Source organism: Eupeodes corollae, chromosome 1 (genome assembly GCF_945859685.1).
Source record: "Eupeodes corollae chromosome 1, idEupCoro1.1, whole genome shotgun sequence".
Lineage (NCBI taxonomy): Eukaryota > Metazoa > Arthropoda > Insecta > Diptera > Syrphidae > Eupeodes > Eupeodes corollae.
This window is the reverse complement of record NC_079147.1, coordinates 237,516,823-237,529,867: the sequence shown is the minus strand read 5'-3', so window position 1 is coordinate 237,529,867 and position 13,045 is coordinate 237,516,823. Positions and strand designations below refer to the sequence as shown.

The 13,045-nt window shown below is 35.3% G+C and overlaps 1 protein-coding gene across 2 annotated transcripts; it reads right to left on the bottom strand.

Moving 5' to 3' along the window:
• Positions 1–4,845: 4,845 nt before the first annotated feature.
• On the bottom strand, positions 4,846–11,963 carry LOC129942550 (trehalase-like). Of its 2 annotated transcripts, XM_056051545.1 has the most exons (6): positions 11,918–11,963; positions 7,063–7,176; positions 6,803–6,986; positions 5,619–6,497; positions 5,161–5,559; positions 4,846–5,087 (listed from the first exon to the last, which is right to left on the bottom strand). In XM_056051545.1, exons 2-6 carry the CDS (start codon positions 7,170–7,172, stop codon positions 4,935–4,937), a joined length of 1,725 nt encoding a protein of 574 aa, XP_055907520.1. In that variant the 5' UTR covers positions 7,173–7,176; positions 11,918–11,963; the 3' UTR covers positions 4,846–4,934. The 2 variants fall into 2 exon arrangements, with proteins under 2 accessions (XP_055907520.1, XP_055907519.1); XM_056051544.1 differs by lacking the exon at positions 11,918–11,963 and having other exon boundaries at positions 7,063–7,288.
• Positions 11,964–13,045: the final 1,082 nt, after the last annotated feature.

Sequence of the window (13,045 nt, the reverse complement as noted above, 5' to 3'; positions counted from 1 at the left end):
AGTCGATTTATTTATCAGTTATTTGTGAAGTACGTACATATGTATTTACATACCTAGAATAGCAAGCTAGATTAAAATTTAATTCATTAAACAAGTGTTGATTATTATTATCTTAATGTTGGCACACCCTTGCAAAGTGAAAGCTTCCATCTTCTTGTACTAAATTCAATATTTTGAGTAGTCTAACAAACTCGAGACCAGTGTTACCAAAGGGAAATGTTGTAAAGTAGATCAGGAACGAACAATTGTAACAATTGCAATAACCTCATTCGGAATAAGTGAAGTCCAATCACAGCGTCATTATCAGCCCAAAAACCCTTACTAAAAGTGACATTTTGAGGATGGAGAGGAGAAAGAATGTCAATAATCATCCTTGAATTTTCCGAATTCAAAATAAGACAGTTATACTTATATCAACTTAACCCCCAAAAGTGGAAAATGAGCTTTATCACTAAAGTTAATCTTCGATGAAGAACTGGCTCGTTTAAATGAATTTGACACTCCAGACTTGTTTCTTACCTCTATTCGTAATGAGTATGTCTCAAGGCACATACATAAGATCATTGTGTTTTATCTGTAAATTTCTCATGCAAAACTAAATTAAAGAAAAAAAACCCACGAGAACCGTTTGGCAATATGAGAAAGCTAACTTGGACGGTCTTAACGAATTCTTCAGGAACTCTAACTGATCACTATACTTCGTCCATAGTTACCTGGATTCTAGTGCAGATTTGGTTACGAACTTAATTCTTTGTGGAATAACAACTTTTATCCCGAATAGGGTAAATCTATCAAACCCAAAAGTAAACTTATACTTTGAGCCGAGTTTGAGGTTATAAGGATCAAAGATGGAAGTTTCCGGATTTATAAAGCCAATCCTTCTGACAAAAACCGAAATAAGTTCAAACAACCTTTAAAGAGACCTGTCACGGATGTATTTTTGAATGTCCAGAAATCACGGCGAAAAATACTAAAATGCCTTACAGGTACTACAAATTTCCGATCGTTTGAATAAATTGTTCGTAACACTACTTTATCATTGTTGACACACCTTTTATATGCTCGATTGATAAAAGCCAATTTTCTTGCATCACAGTTTGCTGTTAATTAGATGCTGTCAATAAGTAACATTACTTCATCTGTACTTGAAATGGTAAACGATTTTATTGGACGAATCTTCTTTAACATTAGTACAGTAGCTATAGAGTACCTAAAGATCTCGACATTCGAAAATCTGATAACCAGGATGGTATTTCTGCTATTGTTCGGCGAGGAAGAACCGAAATCCGGTGTCAGGCAGGATGATCTCTTCAACATATAGACGACGAAAGCCAACAACCCCGTCCTCCCGACTTAGACGAAGTAAAGATTGCTAAATTTAAGATAAAGTCTAACAAAGCCGCTGGAGCAGATGGCTTGAATGCCGAACTCTTTAAAGCAGCTGGAGATAAGTTGGTTAGGAGCATGCACCAACTTATTTGTAAGATATGATCGGAAGAAAGCTTGCACGATGAATGGAAACTCAGTATTGTTTACCATATTCTGAAAAAGTAGACCCTCTAAACTGCACCAACTTTTTAACATCGCTTGCAAAATCTTATCTTCCGTAATATGTGAACATCTAAAGCCCATTGTCAATGACCTGATAGGTCCATATCAGTGTGGTTTTAGAGCAGGAAAGTCCACAGAGTCGATCAAATATTCACATTAAGACAGATCCTAGAAAAATCCCAAGAACATCAAATCAACACCCAACATCTTCTCATCGATTTCAAGGCCAAATATGACAGCATCTACAAGAACGAGCTGTAGAGGGCCATGCCCAGCTTAGGTATTCTTGCCAAACTCGTCCTTTTGTGCAGGATATTCATACGAAAATGGGTTTAACGGTTAATGAGGGCAAAACAAAGTACAAGCTGTCGTCAAGAAAGGACTTACAACACCGACGTCTTGGTCAATACGTCACTATTGACAGACGTAACATTGATGTAGTCAAGGACTTCTTCTACCTAGGCTCCGCTATAAACGCAGAAAACAACACCATCGCTGAGATCACACGGAGAATAACTCTTGCTAACCGCTGTTTCTTTGGACTAAGAAAATGTCGCTATATAAGACCCTCATCATCCCAGTCCTGCTATACGGTACAGAAGCTTAAACTAAGAGAAAAGCGGATGAAAGCACCTTGGGTCGTTTCGAGAGAAAAGTTCTTCCTGTGATCTACGGTCCTGTATGCATCGAATGGAAGTGGATGAAAAGATGGAAAGATGAGCTGTACGGTCTGTAAAGCGACGTAGACTTAGCCAGAAGGGTAAAAGTCAAACTACTAAGATGGCTGGGTCGCGTAAAGCACATGGAAACCAAAGCTTCAGCCTGGAAAGCCTTTGAATCCACACCCACAGGACAGCGCAGTAGAGGAAGACCGTGAACCAGGTGGTGCGCATAAGTGAAAAGTGACCTTACCGAACTTGGAGCGAAGTATTAGAGACATCTAGCTAGGGATCGAGCTAGATGGAGAAGTTTATTGGGTGAGGCCCTTGTTCACACAAGACTGTAGCGCCACCTTAAGTAAGTAAATTAAGCTTTTCATCTGTCATGCTCTGTAGATCTCTTCCCGAGTATATGGAATTTGTCGAGATTATCCCTAAAAAGGCGCAAATTGCACTTACGTTCCTTCTTTTCAAGGTCATGAAAACGCTGATCAATTTTTAACTTAAGAAATATCTTAAAGAACGAAAGTTTATTAATGACCGGCAGTATGGCTCTCGTAGGTGTATCTCTTAACATCATTTTGAAGAAAGTAAGATTATTGCACTCGATATTTCAAAGGCATTTAAAAGAATTTCGCACCAAGCTCGTTTATCAAAAATGAGTATTCTTTTTATCGATGAATCTCTTCTTTGTTGGATTAGAAATTACCTTTCAGACCGTTCTATTCGAGTCATATTGGACGTATTTAAATCTGACATCCAAAAAATAAATGCTGGTGTGCTACAAGGCTCCGTTCTTTTCCCGATATTCTTCCTTAATTTTATAAATGGTCTTTTATCTGAAACATCTTACCCACTTAATTTTATCGCTGATGGCAGTACCCTCACATTTTCATATTCGTTTTAAAATTGTCATCCTTGCCCTTCGGATGTGGACTACCAACGGCAGCGTATGATAAGCCTATTAAATTCTGATCTTGACAATATTGTCCAGGGGGGAATCATAAAACGTGTAGAATTTAATGCTTCAAAGGAGACTAAAAAGATTTTAGTTTTAGATATGTGCATCACAAACCACTTGTTGTGAAGTGATCACGTATTCTAGATTACAAACCACTTCTTGTGAAGTTATCACATATTTTACATAGTCAAAAATGCCGCTAAGTGTTTAGGTGATGAAGTCGTTTGTATCTCTTTTTATCTGGCTATAATTTAAAAATCTTTTATCGTCCAAAAATCGAGTATAATTCTCATATTTGGGCTAGTGCCCCATTAACGTACTTGAGTCTTCTGTATAGATTGGATAAAGCTCCAAAAATTATCGACGATCGTTCTATTACTCGCTACTCTGGAACACCTCCGTAAGGTCTCATGCCTATCGTTGTTGTATCGCTATTTTCATAAACTTTGTTATAGTGAAATAGCCAATTTCATGCCTAATCTCAAACAATTAAAAACTAATACCCTTGCTTTTAGGAATAGACACCAATTTACCCTTGACCCAAATTTCGGACGTACTATTAAGTGCTGATATCCTTTTTTAAGCAGCACTTCACGAATGTGGAATACTGTACCAGTGTCAATATTTTCCATGTGCTTGTTAAAGTGTGTATCGTTGTTTTAGTGAGCATTAAGTTCTTTGATTGAATGATATGGAAGAGTTACTCTATATTCTTAAAACACCAATGTAAACGGTGATTTTTTAAGAGCTTGAGAACTTTTTTTAAAAAAAAAAAAAAACGCATAAAATTTGCAAAATCTCATCGATTCTTTATGTGAAACGTTAGATTGGTCCATGACATTTACTTTTTGAAGATAATTTCATTTAAATGTTGACCGCGGCTGCGTCTTAGGTGGTCCATTCGGAAAGTTCAATTTTGGGTAACTTTTTCGAGCATTTCGGCCGGAATAACCCGAATTTCTTCGGAAATGTTGGAATAGTTGCTGGCTTATTTGTGTAGACTTTAGACTTGACGTAGCCCCACAAAAAATAGTCTAAAGGCGTCAAATCGCATGATCTTGGTGGCCAACTTACCGGTCCATTCATTGAGATGAATTGTTCTCCGAAGTTTTCCCTCAAAATGGCCATAGAATCGCGAGCTGTGTGGCATGTAGCGCCATCTTGTTGAAACCACATGTCAACCAAGTTCAGTTCTTCCATTTTTGGCAACAAAAAGTTTGTTAGCATTGAACGATAGCGATCGCCATTCACCGTAACGTTGCGTCCAACAGCATCTTTGAAAAAATACGGTCCAATGATTCCACCAGCGTACAAACCACACCAAACAGTGCATTTTTCGGGATGCATGGGCAGTTCTTGAACGGCTTCTGGTTGCTCTTCACTCCAAATGCGGCGATTTTGCTTATTTACGTAGAAATCCAACCAGAAATGAGCCTCATCATTATGTAGACCATAAATCGGACGTAAAGCGCGAAACACATTTCGAACCGAACACTGATTTTGGTAATAAAATTCAATGATTTGCAAGCGTTGCTCGTTAGTAAGTCTATTCATGATGAAATGTCAAACCATACTGAGCATCTTTCTCTTTGACACCATGTCTGAAATCCCGCGTGATCTGTCAAATACTAATGCATGAAAATCCTAACCTCAAAAAAACCACCCTTTACCTAAATAAAAAGCTTACGTTTTATTAAAGCAATATTTTCAAACTAAATACTCTCCGTTTATTTATCTATCTTATTATTAAATTTATCCACTTTCTAAATAAAGCCAAATTGTTTTGTTTTTAATGGCTTGATCTCACGTCCGTACTTTACAAGAAATTCTATGATAACACCATTTGTCCAACCAAATCCTGTCTGGACATTATATTCTCCACCACCTCCAATTCCACCAAATACTTCAGAGTCATACTGGAAAAAATAGTAAACCAAAATTGTTTTAATACTTCACGGAACCATTTTAAGAAAAGCAAATTACATTTACCTTTTCATACATTTTATAAGCTTTCTTATAAGCTTCGTAGTTTGATTGTACCCAACGATGACCCCACAGCTTTGATAACCTTCCAGCTTCTGGAGTCTTTAAGTTTTCTAATCCTTTGACCACAATATACTGCATTGGTGGCCAAGCATTTGGAAAATCCCATTGTTCTCCACTATTAACCAATGTAGTTGGAATTCCACCTGGATGATTATTGAGCCTCAACTTGGAAATGTAGTCAAGCACACGTTTCGAGATATTTCCGGAATTGGAGATATTAAAGGCATTCGTCCATAAGGGGGACAGATTTGTTGGCACAAAATAATTTCGTGATTTCTTGTTGATTAAGTCATAATCTAGCCAAACACCAGCATCTTCATTCCAGAGAACTGCATCAATTGCCTTTTGTAAAATATTTCCATTAACATAATTTTATAATCTTGACAGAGGGTTAATCTTACTTCAAGAATCTGCTTGGCATAAAACATGTATTTCATAGATTTTTCAGCGTTATCCGCCATAGAATAGAATTTGGCAATGATCTTTGCATTCCAGTATAAGATTGCATTCAACTCCACTGGAACAATAGACCGGCACTTAATGTTCTTGAGACCACCCTGATTCGTTCCGTTTTCGTTTATAAACCAGCGACTGCTAAAATCCATACCGGACTCAGCACCTGCTGCAATTTCAGAGTAGTATGCTTGCCGAAGTTTTGGTGTTGGAAATACCAGCGAGTTGTTGACATCTTCACGATATGATTCCGGCCTTGGACCAGTTGAATTGTCTCCATAAACAGCCAATATATGACCATCAACGACAACCACATGATTTTTCCTCCAATAATCGAACTCTTTCTCCAAGAGTCCAACATTATCTATGGCAAACTTTTTATCATTCGTAAAATCAACATAAGACTCAATCATGGCTGCCAATAATGGCGGCTGAGATCGTTTGGCATAATAAATACGGCCTCCGTTCGGAACAAAACCAAAACGTTCTATCATCGATAGAAAATTCAAAATCATTCCTCGGGCTGTCTTGTGCATTTCTGAATATAGAAGTCCTCGAATAATCCAATACGAATCCCAGTAATAGAATTCAAGAAAACGACCACCCGGAATAATGATTGGATTCTTGACGGGAATTATGGAATATAGGTCGGGATTATTGTAAACATCATCAATGAGCTTACGACCGAGAGTCTTCCAAATTCGATTGAGATCGCTACCCCAGATCTTGAATTCATTATTTTTAATATGATCGAGAAACTTTGGCTTAAGTTTCCAGTCTTTTGGATACCATTCCGTAAATACTTTGACACTGTCTTCAAAATTGTCCTGAAAGATTTTATGTAATGTATAAATTAATATAAAAAATTTGCACATTGCCTAAGACCACTGTAATCTTTTTTGACTGAATTATGGAAAAATTTATTGAACTTAAGAAATTGTTTAGTTAATTTAATTTTTTGAGATGTCGTGTAAAGTCATGTTCGCTTTGGTCAATTTATTTTGCTCATGATGTAAAATTAAAACTAGTATTTGAAATTAGAAACTTAGAACTATCCTTGTTCAACGCAAGGATATTACTCTAGAAATTCTTACTAAACAATATATACTTAAAAAGGTATTTTTTAACTCACATTGATAAATAATTCCAAGTCGTCCATACTGGGTTTGTCATGTTTGCTTCTCATAAACTTTTTAAAATTATCAATTGTAATGTTTGGTAAATTTTTTAACTTCATATCAACAAAATGTTTTGAATCTTGGAAGATTTTACTCATTTGAATTGTTTTAAGTAAATCACCATGACAGAAAACGTCACTTGAAAATAAAATAATAAAACATTATTCGTCAAAATTTTATAAAAATATGGCAATATTTTATTAATTTAACTTACCATGCTGCGAATTGGAAGGGCTTATGTTGTTCCGAGCTAGACGTTTCAATAAAACTTGATTGAAAAACAAGAAGAATCAAGTCAAAACAGAAGACCAATGAGAAAGCCATGTTTCTAGAAATTTTATAAAATACATAAATATTGCAATTTTTTAATACGAAAGAAACAACAAGTCTGGAAATTTTGTAGACAGAATATCGACATCGTCCTTTTTCGAAAAAATACAAACATTTCATGAAAGTGCTATCTGAAGAAATCCTTATTTTTGAAGTTAAATTCAACATAAAACATCAAATTTAAACAAGAGTGTTAGCTGATTAAGGTTCTATTTTATATAGCCACAGCTAAAGGATAGAACTGCCTTTCCTCTTTTTTGAGCTCTTAATCGTAGTACTTTAAGGTCAGATGGAATTCTTGAGCTAAGTTTATTTTTTACAGATCCTGACAAAACGTTTGTTCACAAGTCCTCAACAATTCTAAGGACCTTTGCAACTGCATTCAGAGCAGGGCAGGGGCCCATTTCTTAAACATAGAAAATTGTGACAGATTACAATTTTTACAACTTGACAAAATCTGTTCCATAAACAATTTGACAATTTTGTTGAATTGTCGAAAAATACCCAACAATTGTTATCTATTTTTCCACAATTGTCAGCCATTTTCCGAGAAATTTGTACTGACAATTCTTTTATGAAATGAAAATTAGTGGACGTTTACAGCATCCCACAAAGAGGAATTCTATGTGCTTTATAGTGTCCGACAGAAGCTTCGGCCTTCGGTTCCGCCGAATTTCGGACAAAAAAAGACAACATTTGGCCAAACATTCGGATTTGGCCGAAGCCGAAGAATATGTTTAATAAAGGGTGATTTTTTTGAGGTTAGGATTTTCATGCATTAGTATTTGACAGATCACGCGGGATTTCAGACATGGTGTCAAAGAGAAAGATGCTCAGTATGCTTTGACATTTCATCATAAATAGACTTACTAACGAGCAACGCTTGCAAATCATTGAATTTTATTACGAAAATCAGTGTTCGGTTCGAAATGTGTTTATCGACAAATTTTGTTCAGCGATGAGGCTCATTTCTGGTTGAATGGCTACGTAAATAAGCAAAATTGCCGCATTTGGAGTGAAAAGCAACCAGAAGCCGTTCAAGAACTGCCCATGCATCCCGAAAAATGCACTGTTTGGTGTGGTTTGTACGCTGGTGGAATCATTGGACCGTATTTTTTCAAAGATGCTGTTGGACGCAACGTTACGGTGAATGGCGATCGCTATCGTTCAATGCTAACAAACTTTTTGTTGCCAAAAATGGAAGAACTGAACTTGGTTGACATGTGGTTTCAACAAGATGGCGCTACATGCCACACAGCTCGCGATTCTATGGCCATTTTGAGGGAAAACTTCGGAGAACAATTCATCTCAAGGAATGGACCGGTAAGTTGGCCACCAAGATCATGGGATTTGACGCCTTTAGACTATTTTTTGTGGGGCTACGTCAAGTCTAAAGTCTATAAGCCAGCAACTATTCCAGCTTTGGAAGACAATATTTCCGAAGAAATTCGGGCTATTCCGGCCGAAATGCTCGAAAAAGTTACCCAAAATTGGACCTAAGACGCAGCCGCGATCAACATTTAAATGAAATTCTCTTCAAAAAGTAAATGTCATGGACCAATCTAACGTTTCAAATAAAGAATCGATGAGATTTTGCAAATTTTATGCGTTTTTTTTTTTTAAAAAGTTCTCAAGCTCTTAAAAAATCACCGTTTATATCAAGCTTCGTAATAGGCGCCGGAAATTTTTTTTTTAATTTTCAAAATATGCATTTACTTATAATTATCCGCTCTTAAATCTAGTAAAAGTAAACTATAGAACTTTTTTGGACGATTTGTGTATTTTTATTTTGTTTTGTTGTTTATATTTGTACATATGTATATATTAACATGACGAAATCTTTGGGAAAAATTCCTATCTGGGAATATTTTTTTAAAAACAGCAATAAAGCAATTTTTAAAATATGTAAAAAAGCTTTGTCTCTTGGAAGTGTTTTACCAAAAAAACAGACCACGACAAATATTAAGAAACTTTTGGCAAGTCAACATTTAAATGAATGGGAAACTTATACGAAAAGCAATGAACAAACAATACAAGAAAAACAAACTTTGAAAAAAAGAGAGAGAGGTTAAACTTAAACCCTTCACAAGACAAAAATGAACTGAAACAATCCACATTACATATATGAAATGATTGAAAAGAAAAAAGCTGCGCTGTCCTGATGATCATCCGATATCCATAAGAATCGATACAAATATAATGGATCTCATTATCGCCGACATGCTGCTGTATAACTTGTTTGAAGGAGACGCATTTCGAAGGCTCAACTTAGCTGACTCTGACACTCTATTTAGATACAGAAAAAAGTCTGACAAATATTTCAGAACGACTTTAATGAAAGCGACGTATTTAAAGGTAAAAAAGTCATACTTCTCTTGGAAAAGGCTGAATGGGTCAGCCTTACTACAGACTTATGGAGTAATCCTAAGAAGACTTGTTCTTTACTGAGTTGCACAGCTCATTTCATTCAAGCAACGAAAAGACAAAAATTTATATTGGCAGCAAGTGCACTTGAAGACAATCATATTGGAAAGCATATTTCAGAAATGCTAATCAATATAATTGCTGAATTCCGATTGACCAACCAAGTTCACATGGTTATACGCGACAATGCTTGTAATATGCAGACTGCCATGCGTTTTGAAAACTTTGCATTAATTGGATGCGAAACTCATACGCTTCAGTTGGTAATTCATGACATTATATTCAAAAGCGATCCCATGATGGATATAATAAAAAAAATCTCAAAATTGTTGGACATTTTAAAAGAAGTAATCAAGCTTGTCGATATTTAAAGCAATTCCAAGAAACTTGCGACTTTGATTCAAGATGTTGAAACACGCTGAAATAGCACGTATCTAATGTTGGAAAGGCTCATGGAATAAAAATTCGCTGTAAATTTGTAAATGGCAGAACGCGGTGGCATAGAAGTACCAGCAGCAGAAGAATGGGTGCAAATAATAGATTTGATATCACCATTGAAGGGCTTTTATCGAGCTACACGTGATATTTCAAGCGACTCTTCATCAATATCATTAATTATACCACTGGTTGTCATGCTGAATTCAAAACTAGCTCCAAGAAAAGAAGATACTGAAAACTTATAATTGCTTAAAATCCGGTTGTGTGAGTCTGTTAATAAAGTACTCCAAATTTATTGATTGCTACCCTAATAGATCCTCGGTTTAGAGGGAAGTATATCACCAGTGATGAAATCGGAAATATCGAGGCAAAAATATTGGAATTATTACAACAGAACTGGTCAAATCAAACGTTTCCGATGATTTTAGAAGCCGATGATCCCCAGCAATCTTCTTCAACATCAGCATCAGGATTGGAAAATGATGATTATTATATTGCTAAAAATTATTACTAAAAATGAATTATTTATTTCTTTTTTCTTTATAATTAAACTACTAACTAGTTATTTTTATTTTATTTGAGTTTTATTTTTTAAGCAATAAATTTTAATAAAAATAGTATTTTTATCCAATTGGAAAGGAGAAAGCTTGACTTTTTTCAACCTTAGGATTCGGCTTCGGCCGAAGATTTTCTTTCAGCCTAATAATTAGGCTTCGGCTGAAAATCGACTTTCTGTCGGACACTAGCTTTACATTGGCTTGGAAGTGGAACTCACAACCATGTAGTTGCCAATGGACAAAATGATTAATTCATCGTTGTGTCAGAAGTGTTGTAATTTAATGGAAGAGTAGTTCTTGGGAGAAGAAATTCGCTGGGCCGAAAATATAATTTCAGCACCACAACGTTTCAGAAGTTTTTTTTTTTAATGTTTCATGTGTTGCTGGAATTGTATATGGTCCTTAAATAAGAATTGGTGCAACTACAGAAAATGAAGCAGCATTTGTGGATAAGTTAAACTTATTCATCGGACGTACAAGGTAGCATGGTTTGGTTACGGAACATTAAATTAAAGATTTCTTTGGTATTGCATTTAAGAAGTCTTTTTACTCAGACGAGGAAAAGATTCAATTTTAAAAAGCTCATAGTAAAAAGCTCCTCAAACTTAAAACGTCAAGACGAAAATAATTAAGCGGCCACCTAGATGAATTGAAACTGAAAGTGGTTACGAGAATGAATCCAATGCTTTTGCAGTAATTGGAGACAATGTGGATGTCGCCTATGATTGTGACTTCTGTTCCTAACTTCTAAATTAGGGAACTGTTTTGCCACCAGTATAATTTAGTAGGGCGGGGTTTTTCCCTATGTGTGTTTAAGGAAACTTTTTTTTTAAATTATCAAACATTACTCAAAATATTTTAATGAATTGACAAATTTGCAAAATAGAGACTTTATATTTCTAACTATTTTAACAGTTTAAAAAGCAGACAAACAATAAATATGTGGTATTGGTCTCAGTTCCGATGCATATAAGGTCATTTATTTCAACGTTTTAGAGCTGGAAGTTAACATCTGAAAATCAACTATCCTTGAAATGACACAACCCTAGTTGCGGATTAAATGATAATTTATGGCAGTCATTTTATGAGACTGGAAGCAAATGTATCCATTTCCCGCCTTTATCAGCAATAAGATAGCTTGAAAATGACAGTGCTTAAATATTGTAAGTTTAGATGGTGGACAAATAGAAAAATTATTCGATTTTTAATAAAAATTATTCATGCTTACAATGCTAAGGAACCACTTGTTTCTAAGAAAAACACACGAAGAAATATTTTCTAAATTATTTTTTGAAAAATTGCATTATTTTAACTCGTTACCACAACACCATCGCGCTCAAACCGCTTTCCGTTGACATTGAAACAATGAAGTCCTATGGACAACTGAAAACAGAGCTGATTAATGAAAAAAAATAACTTTTATGATATGACCCCCGGATACGCAATCAGAATGTACATACAAATATCTTTAAATAAATGTTGGTATAAAACCGCACAATAAATACATATACAAATTTACATTATAAATAGCACAACTATGACATTTCTCCATACATAATGACGTTTAACTCACATTTTGGATTAATTATGAATTTCAAGCAACTTGAGTATTTTACTTCCGAAACCGAAATTATCGACGACGACTCCCGCTTAAATGTTATTGTAATGTTCTATGCTTAAACATTATTGTAAAGGGTGTTTTTTTCTGAACATGTAGTTTTTAATCTGGTAATACTTTTTTTTTTGAGTTGGTATTCCTGGCAGCTGTCACTTGATTTGTGGTCAGTTCGGTTTTCCATTATTTGCGGTTTTAAAAGTATTGGGCTGGAATTCGACATCTGTCAAACTAAGTTGTTAAACCAATTTTGTTTTATCAGTTGAAAGTCTGACATTTACGAAAATGCTCAACGCATACAAATTGTTAAAACCTACTACAAAAATGGTGATTCTGCCACAGCTTTTAGAGGAGATTATGGTTTACATAATCGTCCACCATAGGTTTGGTGGTAGTTATTGTAAGGTCTGTGTACATGGTTTCGCTCGTACTACTGAAAATATCGGTGCTGTAAAGTGAAAGTGTTGCCGAAGACATGACGACGACGATTTCTCGTCGTTCTCAGGAATTAGGATTGCCTACGAAAAAGACCGTGTTTATGCAGATAAACCCTTAGCTCTAGAGCATTTAAAAACCAACATTTATCAAGTTAAGGCTGAGATACCGCCCAATGTGTGTCAGAAAGTGCTCGAAAACTACCTCAAAAGAATCAATGCTTGGAACAATTGTTTGCGTTTTAAACTTTATAATAAAAAAGAAATATCATGAAAACAAATATTTTATGTATGTTTTATTTACGTTTACTTTTGAAACCGAAAAATGGATAACCTTGTATAATGAACAAACTTACTCTTGCAAATTTATAACCAAAATAATGGTTAGGCTTGCCAGGA

Excerpts from the sequence above, each read along its gene's own strand:
- LOC129942550 (XM_056051545.1), bottom strand. The coding sequence starts at position 7,172 with ATGGCTTTCTCATTGGTCTTCTGTTTTGACTTGATTCTTCTTGTTTTT. Across the intron at positions 6,987-7,062 it reads CCCTTCCAATTCGCAGCATG|TGACGTTTTCTGTCATGGTG; the intron begins GTAAGTTAAATT and ends TTTATTTTCAAG. Across the intron at positions 5,088-5,160 it reads CTTATAAAATGTATGAAAAG|TATGACTCTGAAGTATTTGG; the intron begins GTAAATGTAATT and ends TATTTTTTCCAG.